Here is a 15,604-nt window from a genome sequence, read left to right on the forward strand (position 1 = left end):
AGACGTTCACTGCATAAAGATTTTTTTAAATACTTTTTACTCCCAAACTGATGTGTTTTAGAGCTTGGAAAAATATTTTCTGAATATAATCAGAAAGATTTATAAAAATGCATTTCATTCATTTTTTTTTAGATTTTGTTAACTTACATGACTTTTCCAGTATGGAGTGATTTAACAGAATAAATTAAATAAACATATAATGGAATTATTAAAAACATTATGGAATGTTGCAGAAAATAAATAAACATACAATGGAATGGAAGCATAAATAAAATGAAAAGTGTTTTTTTGTTTATGCTTGCATTTCATTGTACTTTTATTTAATTTTTGCAACATTCCATAATGTATTTAATAATTCCATTATATGTTTATTTCATTTAGTCCATTAAATCACTCCATATTCCAGGTCTAAAAGTCACACTTTTAAAATTAGACAACCTCATATCCAGGTTGAGGGGGTGAATGATAATCATCTTGATTTTTGACTTCTTGAATTATCTTGAGGCCCCTGTGGAAGTTCGCCGTGGCCCCCTGGTTGAGAACAACTGTTTTAAATAAATATCCACTTGACATTCTCAATGAAATTATTAGTAAAATTCCTCTAATCACTATTCTTCTCTCTCTGACGGACTGGGAAGGTCGGCCTGCAGAGCGGCTCTGAGATTTGCCCAGAAGAGTTTCTGCTTGGCTCCCTCCGGTGGCCACTCTAGGTAGGTGCGTCTGGACATCATAGACTTGAGCTGGTAGTACTTTGAGGGAATGAGATACGACGGCAGAGGTTCGAGCAGAATGAGAATGATGCTGTCCATCCCTCGCGTCACCCGCTGGTGATTGGCAAAGTAGAGTTCGTAGTGGCACCACTCGCTCTGGACGAAATGAGAAGAGAGCACGAAGACACACCTTCGGCTCTGCTCGATGCTTCGGAGGATGTTCTGGACGATCGTCTTTCCCGGGATGAAGTCACGCTCGTGGTGACACACTCGCAAGCCGTAGTCGCCTTCGAGCTTGGAAAGAAATTGAGATTTGACCCAGTCGGCATTCTTTTGGCTGTACGATACGAACGCATGGAAAAGCAACCCCTCCAAGTCTTCTGGTTTCCTTTGGGAAGTTATTGCGTGATGCTTGGCGCGCGTCCATTTCCACATCATCTTGAGGTACCACGGCACGTCCAAACGATGGCAAATAAGGCTAATGGCGACTACCAGAGTGATTGTCGGGATCAGAATAGTGATAGCCAGGATCCAGGCGTTGCAGGAGATCTCAGGAAGGTAGAAGTCTTCTAGTAAAGAGTTGCTCCAGGATTCTGGATAACTGCATCGGTATCCTTCCGGCCAGTGGCTGAGAGTCAAACCAAGAGTTTCTCCTCTCGGTCGTGTCGCTCGGTCTTTGATGAGAGCGGTGAATTCACGCAAAGCACACGTGCAGATGAAGGAGTTACGGCTCAAGTCGAGATCTTCCAGATGCGGACAAGTCTCGAGGGCTCCCAGTAAAGGCGAATGAATTGAGTTGGATCTTACCGAGAGCTTCTGCAGATTTGGGAACGCTTGGCAGGTGGGAAGGTCTAGAAGACGGTTGTCCATGAGGTCAAGGACCCTCAAGTCCTCCAAAACCCGAAGATCTGAAAGAACTGTGGTCACTCGGTTACTCCGAAGGTTTAGGATCCGTATGGAATCGGGCAAACACTTGAAGACGCTCTGGTCGAACCCATTCGAAGACAAATCCAGTTGGACAACTTTGGGTGGCCAGACGCACTTGCCTTGTTCCTCTGAATAGGTAAGTGTGTTCTGACTGAGGTCGATGTGTTGAAGCGATTCCATGAGATGGATTCTTGAGGTCAGAGGTCTAAGGAGTTTCAGGTTGTTGCCCCTCAGAACCAACTTTACTAGGTTTGTAAGTGTCCTGCATTCAGTATCCGGATCAACCGAGAAGACGTTTTCTGTAAGGGCACAATCGGACAAGTCCAACACCTCGATCTGGCTAACAGTCCAAGGACAGGTCATGAAGATGATGGGCGTTTGGGTTAAACTGACGTTTCTTGAGGGCATGTTTATAAAGAAGTCATAGAGCTCTTTTTGATTGAAGATGAATTCGGTTACGGATGCTCGAGTTGTAGAGAAGGAATCCATTATGTGGCTCATGGACAACAGCGTGCCGCCTTCCATTTTTGTCATCGTAAGGTCTGAGAAAGAAAGCTGTTGAATCGAAGACTGAAATATTGTGTTTACACCGCTTGTTAGAACTTCCCATGTGGTTTCCACTTTGGAGATTTCCAAGCTAACGGTGCGTAGGATTCCTCTGCGGTGTATCTGCTGGATGACCTTCATCCCGCTGTCCACCGAAGTGAATTCAACCTCTTTAAATGCTGCAAAAACATCCTTAGCGATTGCAATATCAAGGTCGCTCTTGGACAATGCAATGATGGCTTTCTTGGAGTGTACTTCTGTAAGACTGTTCTCCTCATACATCTGTAGGCTGTTTGCATTAATAAAGAGCGTTTTCAGAGTAAGATTGGCAATGTAAGTGAAGTCTTGGTTGCTGATTGATTTGGCACTCAGGCCCAACCACTGCAGGTGTTTCAAGGTGGAAAATTCCCTTCCTAGTGCCATGACGGAAAACATGTTGGATGACAAGTCTACGAACTGTAGACGTCCCGTTTTAAGCAGGTACGGTTGGTCCGAGAGGTTCTGGAGTTTGTTGTGCGACAGATCCAAGATCTCCAAAGCCGGCGTTGAGTTAAATGCATCCCTGTCTATGTTCTCCAGTATATTCCAGGACAGATTGAGGAAGTGTAATCGTGGTGTTGTGCTAAAGTCTTTGGCGCTCAGCGTCTGGATGCGATTCAGTGACAGATCCAAGTCCTCCGTGGACGGTTTGAGGCCGGGGGGAACTGAAGACAGGTTCTGAGATGAGTAATTCACTATGATCCGCTTTATGGCCAGAATGAGAGACGGGTGGAAACACGTGACATAAACAGACAGTAGCCACCAGCCTGACAGCTTCATCTTTCTGACGGAGAGAAAACACTTGATTTCATTTCCTGTTGCAAGTCAATCGCATTTTCTCTTTTACTTAAGTCTCTAGCATTAGTTTGCATTGTGGTTGCATTTTAAATTTACTCAAATTAAATTAAATGCATAAATACATGCAAATGAAGGCATTTGGGAAATAGTGCATTTGGATTAGTTTTACTGTAAAGCAAAATACTTTACAAAGCGAAAGTTATTATGATGAATGTGGTAATATTGGCATTTGAATTTACGGTACGTTACTTAAAACCCCTGTTTAATTAGCTTGTAAATAATCTTTTAAAATGTTCTGTTTTGCTGTTACCTGTATTGTTTTTAACTGATCAAACTGATTTTTTACCAAACGCACCTATTGGTATCAGATTGTATAGACAATAACAGAATGATAGATAGATAGACAGACAGATAGACAGACAGACAGACAGACAGATAGACAGATAGATAGATAGATAGATAGATAGATAGATAGATAGATAGATAGATAGATAGATAGATAGATAGATAGATAGATAGATAGATAGATAGATAGATATTATTTCTCTTACCCGTCGGCTGTGGATGTTGACTTAGATGTGACTTATGAAACTGTAGATCACATTTAAACGATGTTGCTGAACTTCTGCTTTTTCCGCTGTTTCACTTCTCCAAACTTTTACATTTACTGACAGCCACCAATATATTTACTCTCAGATATGGAGCCTCATATGGAAGTAATGCTTTGACTTTGTAGGCAAGTATCTGAAAGTTTCTCCATCATGTGCTACTTTTTATTTTTGTTTTGAAGTTTTGTCTTACATGGCTCTAACGCCTCTGGTTTGTATATTTAAATACATATAAATGTATTATATGGGATGTTTAACATATAAATCATTGCTTAATAATTGCGCAACTATGTTTGACTTGTTTTGTCAGAATACGCAGTACCATATTTGACCAGTAGATGATTTGGCTGCTCTTTCAGCTGCACTTTTCAACATGATTATCACTTTATTTGATATCTTTAATAAGAGATATCCATCTCTGAACAAACTTTAGCGTACAGTCTGTATTTTTCTGATAACGTTGCTGTGAGGAACTATAATATGAAGCACTCTATTGACCTCAGACGCAGTTAATGCTGTTAACCATTACAAACACCATCGAAGGCTGTCTCTATTAAGCATGTGTGTGGTTAAGCAACCATGGTATTTTATTTGAACTTTAGGTCTTTTATCAAAGAATTGTAAGTATTTTAAAGCACCAGGCAACGACATGCTCCTGATGCGAGGGATGAAGGTAAGTATGTGAAATGATGGCCACTAGTTTTGGCTTATCACTTTATTTGATATCTTTAATAAGAGATATCCATCTCTGAACAAACTTTAGCATACAGTCTGTATTTTTCTGATAACGTTGCTGTGAGGAACTATAATATGAAGCGCTTTATTTACCTCAGACGCAGTTAATGCTGTTAACCATTACAAACACCATCGAAGGCTGTCTCTATTAAGCATGTGTGTGGTTAAGCAACCATAGTATTTTATTTGAACTTTAGGTCTTTTATCAAAGAATTGTAAGTATTTTAAAGCACCAGGCAACGACATGCTCCTGATGCGAGGGATGAAGGTAAGTATGTGAAATGATGGCCACTAGTTTTGGGCAAATTAAAACAGCATTCCCATATAAAAATATAATATATTAAATATATTGCCCTTTATCAAGACTGATATTGCAATATATGTTATCTACAAGGCCATTACATTATGTGGATGTATGATGCAAGTATAAATATATATATATAAAATCCGCATAAATTTGTATAGTCTGTACATATGTTAATAATATCTAAATTATGATTTTTATGTAGCAACCATATATCAATATATATATATATATATATATTATTTATATATGCAACTTTATTAAAACAACAAATATACAACAAAATCTAAGTTTTTGTTGATGTTGTTGATGTTACTTATTTAATATCAACTAGTTTTAGGATGAATATACTTGATATTTATGTCTAAAAATGTATTACACATACCAAAACATGCATATTTTTATATGGGCTAGATATATATATATTTAGATATATAGATAGATATAGATGGATATAGATAGATAGATATACATGTTAATATATGAAATTTATATGTATATATGTTTTTACGTCATATGACAATATATTTAATATATTTAAAAAATGTATGCATTTAGCAGACGATTTTATCCAAAGAGACTTACAGTGCATTCAGGCTATGCATTTTTTATCAGTATGTAAAAAATACTTTTACATATATGGAAAATGTACATATATGGAAATTTAATATATGTACTTATATTGCATTTGCATATGGGTTGTATGCATCCTGTGCAGTGAATGCAATCCCAGTTATTAATTAGGCAAATTAAACTATTTTACCTGATATTTGTGCTTTTATGGTTATTAGAGTTATTAAAGTTTAACAGTATGCCACCTCTATTGCAAACAGCTGTCCAGTTGTCTGAACGTTCTGGCAAAGTTCTCTAAAAAAGTTATGAACAAACATTCTTCCAGTAATGTTAATAGAAGTGATCTGATCTTTAATAACGTTCTCTAAACATTAGCAGAAAAAAAAATTATTTATACATCGCCTATGGACGTTCATCTAAGATGGTTCAGAGGACATTCAAAAGTAACACGTTTGCAAAATGATACAATGTAACGTTCCCTTAATGTTGTCTGTAACTTTCACATAACCAAGAAACAAAAGCTGGACGATTTAGAGAAGATTCAGAAGTAATGTTTTCATAAATATTAATGCTAGCAAACTGTTTTTAGAACATATTCTGTTAGCTGGATGTGAGTCGAGTTGTTTGGTAAGTTGTGTTTCAGATAGGATGCTGTCTTTGAAGACAGAAAATCAGGTTTTCGGTGTTTGTGTCTCTTGTGTTGCTGTTACACGTGTTGTTTTCCACTGATTGAGCTGATTTTTGTTCAGCATCCTCTTTGAACAGTCTTCTGATCTAATCAGACGCTCCCAAATGATGTCTCCAAACACAATCGCACGCACCGCTATAAAACTACAATCACATGTCCTGAAGCTGTCATCGACTTCAATTGAGTTTGATCTTCAACCCTGAATGCAAAGCAAAGGTTTATTGCTGTTTTCATTGCAGTTGTTTGCTGCTCTTCCGGCCTGACGTCGGAGGTTCGAGACATAAAACAGCAGCGTAACGTCTTTAGAGGGATATTGAAGCTGTTCTTCAGAAATGACAGCTTAAACATGAAAGCGAGGTCAGATGCACGTGCTGCAGAGACAGAGTTATTTTATTAGGTGTTTCTTTAAACATATTCACTTTTATATCACATCTTTTATTATGATTTTTATTAAAACTTCCAGATTTCCACCTTTTTCTCCGTTATATGATCACGTTAAAAGAGTTTTGGATTTGTTTATGTTCAAATATAATGTTCGAAACTAAACGAAAAAGATGTATTTTTTTGTATGTAAAAATATATATTTCTTTTCACAATCCCAGACCTAAACTTTGAATCTTAAATAATAAATAAATAAATAAAATAATGATATAACATTTTTCTTTATATCATTTTATTTGTATTATTTTTTATATATTATTTTATATTATTATACTTACTGTATTATTTTTAAACTAACATAATTCAAACAATGAGTGAAATAAATAAGCTATCTTAATGTTTGTTGTTTGGAATGATTTCTGTCAGTATTGTCAAAATTATGTCTTCCAATTTTCCTACTACTTACTAATTTTACTACTTTACTCTGTCTAGACAACGGTGTCAATAAAGAGATTGAGATGAAATATTAGACGTGACGTGTGGAGAAAACAGACAAATAAAGGTAAATATGTATTTTTTATTGTTTATTCTTCTTCTTTTTTTTTAGTGCATAATTGTCAGTCTGTTTTTTTTTTCCGGTTATGAAAAACACGTGTAAATATTGTGTGTAACACAAAAAAGACCTAAAGACCTTATGCTATGAAATAACTCTAGCACTGAAAAAAATATTTTCATAAGAAAGTGTTAGGGATGATTCAGAGAAAATATTATTGTAAATATTTATTGTCAGTTTGTTTCTGTTTGTTGATTTGTTTATTATTATTATTATTATTAGATAAATAATATTTAGCATCCTATAGAAAACCAAGCCTGTTTTGAGGACATTCACTTTTTTTTAAAATTAAATATATGTTTTATTTATTTTTAAATATTACATTTAATTGTAATGCACGTATTTAGACTGATGAATATTGTATATTGTGGATATTGATATATAAATTAAATAGAGAAAGGTGTGATCTAAGACAGTTTACATACAGCGCCCATAGAGACACCCATCAGCGTGTTTCAGAAAAAAGCCAAATTAAATTTACTGCATTGATCTGCCAGATAAAACATCCTTCATTCTCTCTGCTTCTTTCCTTGCTTTCTTTCTCTCCATCCATCATCAGTCTCTCTCTCTCTCTCACTCTCTCTCTGTCTCAGTCTCTCTCTGTCTCTCTCTCTCTCGCTCTCTCTCTCTCTCTCTCACTCACACTCTCTCTCTCTCTCTCTCTCTCTCAGTCTCTCTCTCTCTCGTTCTCAGACGCTGTAAGTCATGAGAGGATCAGAGTTCATGTTAATCATTGATCAGATCTTCGTCTTCCTGCACTCTCAGATCTTCAGTGTTTATGTGCGTCTCTCTCTTTCTCTCTCTCTCTATGAGCTTCTGGTTTTCTTTTATTAATAATGCTTTGGTTTTCCAGCGGAGGACGATGAGTGGATTTGTGCTCCTGTAGGTGGCTCACAATGTTTCGTGTCTGGTCTGTGTGCGTCTCTTTAGTGTTGATTTTATGGGGAACGTCTGAGAAAGTCCAGGGAAAAGCATCTAAACTGTGGCTGCAGCCGCTGAACGAGACGTTCCTGCAGACCGGTGTGTTTCCCAGTGGGTTTCTGTGGGGCGTTGGGACCGCGGCGTTCCCGACCGAAGGGTCCTGGGATGCGGATGGGAAAGGCGAGTCTGTTTGGGATTGCTTTACTCGTCACACGGATCCGTCCAGCAATAGCTACATCCAATGGGAGGAGGATCTGGAGTCAGTTCGGTATCTAGGTGTGAACTTCTACGCTTTTTCTTTATCCTGGACACGGATTTTCCCGGACGGAAACGCGAAGGCACATCCCAACCCGGCCGGAGTGCAGCATTACCGCCGCTTGATCGGGAAGCTGAAGGAGCTTCAGGTGGAGCCGGTCGTGACTCTGTTTCACTGGGATTTTCCGCAGGTCCTGCAGGAGCGTTTTGGAGGCTGGCTCAACCGAACCACGGCGGATGTTTTCGCAGATTACGCCGCATTTTGCTTCCAAACGTTTGGAGCCGAGGTCCGCTACTGGATTACGATGCATAACCCGTTTCTCCTGGCCGTCCAGGGCTATGGGACCGGCGCTCACGCTCCCGGAGTGACCGGAGACCCCGCTGACCCCTTCATCGCCGCACACAACCTCCTCAGGGTGAGTCTGGGGTCAGAGGTCAAAGGTCAGGTGTGAAAAGAGTGCAGCATGCGAGACTGTGTCGGGAGATATATTTAGGGATTCATGAGCCCGTGAGAGAAATTAAAATACAATTACAGTTTCAAATACCTCTTGCACCAAAATCAACTGATTATTTTTTTACATAATGAAGCTCAAGCATATGTTTAAAGACATTTATTTTTGAATTTACATTATTTTCATATGAATTAAGCACATTTTACATTTTTTTTTTGTTGTTGTTATTTTAATTAGATTTTTGAGGAGGGTTTTCAAAACAATGTTTAATAGTGATTTTTATTATATTTATAAATTGCAGTGTATAAGTTATTTTTTATAAATATAAATTATGTTTTCTATTTTTGATATTATTTTCTATTGATTTATATTTATTTAATTCGTATTTTTACTACTTTTGTTATTTATTTAAATACCACAGAGGCCATGCAGTAGTTTATTATTTTATCTGATAATGTTGACATTAATAAAAGTTATTGGCAAAATTAAAACAAAACAAGACAGCAGTTATTCATGTTTTATCTTAAAAACAAGACAAACAATAACAGTAATGCTTCTATAAAATTATATATATATATAATTGTATTTGTTTATACTTGCTCTACAAAATGTGATAAATAGCCTAATAAAGACATGAACTATTCTGCATTAAGTGATTTGTATTTAATTTCCTAATAAATAATGGTACAGTTATTACATACAGGGTGATTTATAATAATAAAATAATTAAGAACACAAAGTAGAATTAGTCTGTTTTTAAAGCCATTAGGATTAATTATTTTTATTTATTTATTTTTGCATTGACTTTAATGACAATAGTCACATTTTACAAATAAATCTTATTTTCATTACTTATTATATTTGTTTTAATTCTTAATAGTAATTTTAATTGCATTTAAAATTGTCTAAGAACACTGCAGTAATGTGTCTACTGTGCACGTTTTATTTGTTTTTATTTTTTATTCTTAAACGTAATTTTGATTACATGATTCAGTGTAACACAGTTACTTTTATACAAGTATTTAATAAATTAAATGTATCATTTATTTTACTGTAATTTACTTTTATTATTATTATTTAAATCCCACAGAGGCTATGCATTTTTTTTCTGGGGGAGGGGTTCTGTTATATTTGAGATTTGCAAAAGTGATTGGCAAAAATCTCAAGAAAAAAGGTTTTTCTTGTGTCGTCTCAAAAAACAAGACAGAAAATAATAGCAATGCTTCTGTTTTTACTTGGTCTTCAAAATGAACCTACCAAATGTGATAAATAGCCTAATAAAGGCATGAACTCTTCTGCATTACGTCGAAGTCTACATATAATCGGGGGGGGATTCTACTCAGATCTGACCAATAGAACGTTTTGCTCCACAAGATCGTCTCTGCTTCTCCGTCCAATAGTCGAAGCAGCTTCAGTTCTGATGAGGGTTTGCTCTGGTGTCTCCGCAGGCTCATGCGAAAGCGTGGCATGTTTACGACAAACACTTCAGACCCCATCAGCACGGTAAAGTCTCCATCACGCTCGGCTCTCATTGGGTGGAGCCTCTTCACGCCCAGGCCACGCCCACCAATCTGGAGCTCTGTCAGAAGGCCATGGAGGCTGTGATTGGCTGGTTCGCCGAGCCCATATATGGAAGTGGAGACTACCCCGAGTCGCTGAAGGCCTCGCACCGCGGCGTAATCCCAGAATTCAGTGTGCAGGAGCGGCTCTGGATGAAGGGCACCGCAGACTTCTTCTCTCTGGCCTTCGGGCGGGAGACCCAGAGGGTGGGCCAAGGATTGGCCCGATTCGGGCAGACAGTGAAGCTGGATCTGAGGAGCATTCTGGTCTGGGTCCAGCAGACGTACGGTGATCCGCAGGTGCTGGTGGCAGAGAGCGGATGGTTCTCTGATGCTTCTGTCGGAGTCGAGGACACTGTGGCCATTTATCTGATGAAGAGGTTCATCATGCAAGTCATGCAAGGTGTGTGTGCATTTTAAACCCTGTTCACACCTGCTGTCGATATGCAACTCAAATGAAATTTTAATAAAAAATTTAATTTTGTATTTGCAAAAAAGTTTTTATTTGTTTGTTGTAAATAAAAAATGCATTTATTATAAATAAACAATATGTATTAATTTTTTGTGAATACATTAATAAAAATGATGTATTTGTTTCTGAATAAATATATTTTACATTTACATTTAGATATTTAGCAGACGTTTTTATCCAAAGCGACTTACAAATGAGGACAATAGAAGCAATCAAAATCAACAAAAGCAACTCAAATGAAATTTTAATAAAAAATTTAATTTTGTATTTGCAAAAAAGTTTTTATTTGTTTGTTGTAAATAAAAAAATGCATTTATTATAAATAAACAATATGTATAAATTTTTTGTGAATACATTAATAAAAATGATGTATTTGTTTCTGAATAAATATATTTTACATTTACATTTAGATATTTAGCAGACGCTTTTATCCAAAGCGACTTACAAATGAGGACAATAGAAGCAATCAAAATCAACAAAAGAGCAATGATAAGCAAGTGCATTAACAAGTCTCAGTTAGCTTAATGCAGTACACATAGCAAGTTTTTTTTAATCATATAATAAATAAAAAGAAAACAGATAAAATAGAAAAAAAATAAAGCTAGCTAGTCTTAGAGGCCTTTTTTTTTGCTTCTGTTAATTGTATAATAAATAAAAAGAAAACAAATAGATAGAATGCAAAAAGATTGGCAAGTGTTAGTTTTTTTTTTTTAAAGAAAACAAGCAGTTAGTAAATAAATAGAGTGCAAGTCTAAAAGGGGCAAGTTTATTTTTATTTTTATAAAGAATATAATTAGAATAGAGAGTGCTAGAGTTAGAGGGTCAAATAAAGATGGAAGAGATGTGTTTTTAGTCGTTTTTTGAAGAAGGCTAAGGACTCAGCTGCTGGGATTGAGTTGGGCAGGTCACTCCACCAGGAGGGAACAGTTAATGAAAAAGTCAGTGAAAAGTGATTTTGTGCCTCTTTGAGATGGCACAATAAAACGTTGTTCACTTGCAGAACGCAAGCTTCTAGAGGCACATAACTCTGAAGTAATGAATTTAGGTAAAGGGGTGCAGAGCCAGTGGTGGTTTTCATTATTTTCGACTCGTTAAAAATTAATCTTGCTGCCACGTTCTGGATTAATTATAAAGGTTTGATAGAAGTGGCTGGAAGACGTGCCAAGAGAGTATTGCAATAGTCCAGCCTGGACAGAACAAGAGCTTGAACAAGGAGTTGTGAAGCATGTTCCGAAAGAAAGGGCCGGGAAATCTGCAGGACCGGGCAGTTTTAGCAATGTGGTCTGAGAAAGTCAGCTGATCATCAATCATAACTCCAAGGTTTCTGGCTGTTTTTGAAGGAGTTATGGTTGATGAGCCTAACTGGATGGTGAAATTGTGATGAAACGATGGGTTTGATGGAACCACAAGCAGTTCTGTCTTGGAAAAGTTGAGTTGAAGGTGATGGTCCTTCATCCAACAAGAAATGTCTATTAGACATGCTGAGATGCGAGCAGATCGTCGGATCATCAGGATGGAATGAGAGGTAGAGTTAAGTGTCATCAGCATAGCAGTGATATGAAAAGCCATGTTTCTGAATGACAGAACCTAGTGATGCCATGTAGACAGAGAAGAGAAGTGGTCCAAGAACTGAGCCCTGAGGCACCCCAGTAGTGTGATGAAACGATGGGTTTGATGGAACCACAAGCAGTTCTGTTTTGGCAAGGTTGAGTTGAAGGTGATGGTCCTTCATTCAGCAAGAAATGTCTGTTAGAAAAGCTGAGATGCGAGTAGCTATCGTCAGATCATCAGGATGGAATGAGAAGTAGAGTTGAGTGTCATCAGCATAGCAGTGATATGAAAAGCCATGATTCTGAATGACAGAACCTAGTGATGCCATGTAGACAGAGAAGAGAAGTGGTCCAAGAACAGAGCCCTGAGGCACGCCAGAAGCTAGATGTTGTGACTTGGACACCTCACCTCTCCAGGATACTTTGAAGGACCTATCTGAGAGGTAAGACTCAAACCACTGGAGTGCGGTTCCTGAGATGCCATTTTCCAATAGGGTTGACAAGAGGATCTGATGGATAACTGTGTCAAAAGCAGCGGACAGATCCAGCAAGATAAGTATAGAAGATTTGGAAGCCGCTCTTGCCAGTCTTAGGGTGTCAACAACTGAGAGCAAGGCAGTCTCGGTCGAATGTCCACTTCTGAAACCAGACTGGTTGCTGTCCAGGAGGTTGTTCTGTGTGAGAAAGGCAGGGTCTTGGTTGAACACAGCTCGTTCAACGGTTTTGCAATGAAAGGAAGAAGGGAAACTGCTCTACAGTTCTCTAAAAGAGATGGGATATGGGTGGGTTTCTTAAGAAGTGGGGTTATACGAGCCTGTCTAAATGTTGAGGGAAAACCACCAGTGTGAAGGGATGTGTAATGAGTGAGTGCAGGTACAACGGCAGGAGAAATGGCTTGAAGGAGATGAAATGGAACAGGATCAAGTGGACAAGTAGTAGGATGATTAGAAAGGATGAGTTTGGAGACTTCTGCCTCAGAGAGTGAAGAGAATGATGTGAGCGAGTGTGTGTTTGCTGATAAGATGTGCTTGACATATTGTGGTGTGGAAAAATGTGCACTGATGATTTTAATTTTATTAATCAAGAACATGACAAGATCGTCAGCTGTTAGAGTTGATGAAGGAGGGGGAGGAGGAGGACAAAGGAGGGAGGAAAATGTTTTAAAGAGCATGCGAGAGTTAGGCGAATTGTTGATTTTGTTATGATAGTATGTTCTTTTAGCAGTGGAGGCATTAGCAGAGAATGAAGAGAGAAGTGACTGATACATATTAAGGTCAGTAGAATTTTTTTATTTGCACCATACTCTTTCTGCAGCTCTGAGCTTAGAACGATACTCGCGGAGAATATCAGACAGCCAAGGGGCAGAAGAGGTGGTACGAGCTGGCCTGGAAGACAAGGGGCAGACAGTGTCTAAACAAGACGTAAGAGTGGAGCAGAAAGTATCAGTAGCACGGTTAACATCAAGAGATGATAACTGAAACCATAGCAGATAGCCGGGAGGGTGAGAGTTAGCGTGGTTACGTCGTTTTAATGAATAAATATTTATTATTTTTATAAATACGTAAATTTACTTAAAATAAATAAATACAAATATTTATTTCTACATTTATGATTAATGAATAGATATTTATTTATTTATATATGTATTTTTGATAAATACATACATTTGATTTATTTTTATTAATGTATTTAGTAAATAAAATGTACTTATTTAATTTTAATAAATATACAAATAAAAAGTATTTATATCAATATATTAATAAATATTATGTATTCATATATTTTATTAATAAATGCATACATTTATTTATTAATTTATACATTTGGTTTTAATAAATATATAGCAAGTGTCAATTTCTAAACATTTATTTTTAATGAATAAATCATATTTATTTATTAATAGTTTTTATAAAGAATATAAATGTATTTGGTTGTTTATTTATAATAAATACAATTATTATTTGATACTATTTGAAACATTAATTGATTTTAATTTTAATGAATACATATTTATTAATGCATTCATTTTTAATAAATAGATTTTATTATGTGTTTTATTTTTATAATTCAATGTATCTGTAATACATTTATTTATTTATTTATAATTTACAAATGTTTAATTATGGTGAAGAAGAATGATTTCACTGCACTTCATTCTAGATCACTAATTATCATTTGTTCATTAATGACTTCTTTGTGTTGTATGTGTTCTTGTCCACCGAGAGTGATTGGATGACAATTTAATGTCTGCTAAATGCATAAATGAATCACAATACATCTCCATAACACACTAATGATTAAAATATAGATGCACTTCTCTAAATTATGCATAATCAGCACTATAAGAAAGTGACAGTGATAAACGCTGAATGAATTAAATGGCATATGAAAGATAGTTTGTCCATAACGTCATCATGTCTTTGTGTCTGTGTCCTCTCAGCCGTTTCTGTAGATGCAGTGCGTGTGTTCGGATACACGGCCTGGAGTCTGTTAGATGGCTTCGAGTGGAATCACGGTTACAGCATGCGGACAGGTTTATTCTACATCGACTTCAGTAAACCTGAGCGCCACAGAGTCCCGAAGACCAGCGCTCACTTCTATAGACGGCTGGTGAAAGACAACGGCTTCCCGGCTGAAAACACGCCACGCATCGAGGGACGATTCCCGTGTGACTTCCAGTTCGGTGTGTCCGAGTCAGTATTACAGGTGAGGGAAGAGGAAAAACACTCTGTCTGTTAGTGAAAACTTTGTGCAGTTTTGAGACCCTGGAGCACAATAAGGGTCATAAGGGTCAATTTTTCGAAATTGAGATTTATACATCATCTGAAAGCTGAATAAATAAGCTCTCCATTGATGTATGGTTTGTTAGGATAGGACCATATTTGGCAACTATTTGAAAATCTGGAATCTGGAATAAAAAAAAATCTAAATATTGAGAAAATCATCTTTAAAGTTGTTCAAATGAAGTTCTTAGCCATGCATATTACTAATCAAACATTAAGTTTTGATATATTTACGGTAGGAGATTTACAAAATATCTTCATGGAACATGATCTTTACTTAATATCCTAATGATTTTTGGCATAAAAGAAAAATCTATAATTGTGACCCATACAATGTATTTTTGGCTATTGCTACAAATATCCCCCAGCGACTTAACACTGCTTTTGTGCTCCAGGGTCATGGATCCAGTCACATTCTGTTTTATTCAACAGAACAGTGGTCAAACCAAACGAAAATAATTTTGTGAACCTTTAGCATTGTCTAATATGTTGCATCGAGAACGTTATTTTTTTAAGATTTATTGTATCAACATTGTTTCTGTAATGATAATTTGTAATTTATCTTATAGCTATGTAAATAGCATTAACTTTGATCAAATAAAATGTATTAATATTGTATTAAGAACTTTAAATCTATATTTGTATCAATTTTGATTCCAATATGAATATATATATATATATATATATATA

The 15,604-nt window shown here is 36.5% G+C and overlaps 2 protein-coding genes across 2 annotated transcripts in view; one reads left to right on the forward strand and one right to left on the reverse strand.

Moving 5' to 3' along the window:
* Positions 1–446: 446 nt before the first annotated feature.
* On the reverse strand, positions 447–3,621 carry tlr1 (toll-like receptor 1). The gene is made up of 2 exons (XM_016243514.1): positions 3,572–3,621; positions 447–3,006 (listed from the first exon to the last, which is right to left on the reverse strand). The coding sequence occupies exon 2, from the start codon at positions 3,000–3,002 to the stop codon at positions 609–611; it is 2,394 nt and encodes a 797-aa protein (XP_016099000.1). The 5' UTR covers positions 3,003–3,006; positions 3,572–3,621; the 3' UTR covers positions 447–608.
* A 4,197-nt stretch (positions 3,622–7,818) lies between these two features.
* Positions 7,819–15,604, forward strand: part of LOC107559577 (beta-klotho-like) — a 12,306-nt gene continuing 4,520 nt past the window's right edge. The window contains exons 1-3 of the mRNA XM_016243460.1: positions 7,819–8,514; positions 9,999–10,512; positions 14,572–14,837. Coding sequence (XP_016098946.1) covers positions 7,819–8,514; positions 9,999–10,512; positions 14,572–14,837 — 1,476 coding nt within the window. The remainder of the gene's footprint in view (positions 8,515–9,998; positions 10,513–14,571; positions 14,838–15,604) is intronic.

The sequence above is a fragment of the Sinocyclocheilus grahami genome, unplaced genomic scaffold (assembly GCF_001515645.1).
Source record: "Sinocyclocheilus grahami isolate Dianchi unplaced genomic scaffold, SAMN03320097.WGS_v1.1 scaffold692.1, whole genome shotgun sequence".
Classification (NCBI taxonomy): Eukaryota; Metazoa; Chordata; class Actinopteri; order Cypriniformes; family Cyprinidae; genus Sinocyclocheilus; species Sinocyclocheilus grahami.

What these genes read in the sequence shown, in the direction of transcription:
- tlr1 (XM_016243514.1), bottom strand. Translation starts at nt 3,002, where the DNA reads ATGAAGCTGTCAGGCTGGTGGCTACTGTCTGTTTATGTCACGTGTTTC.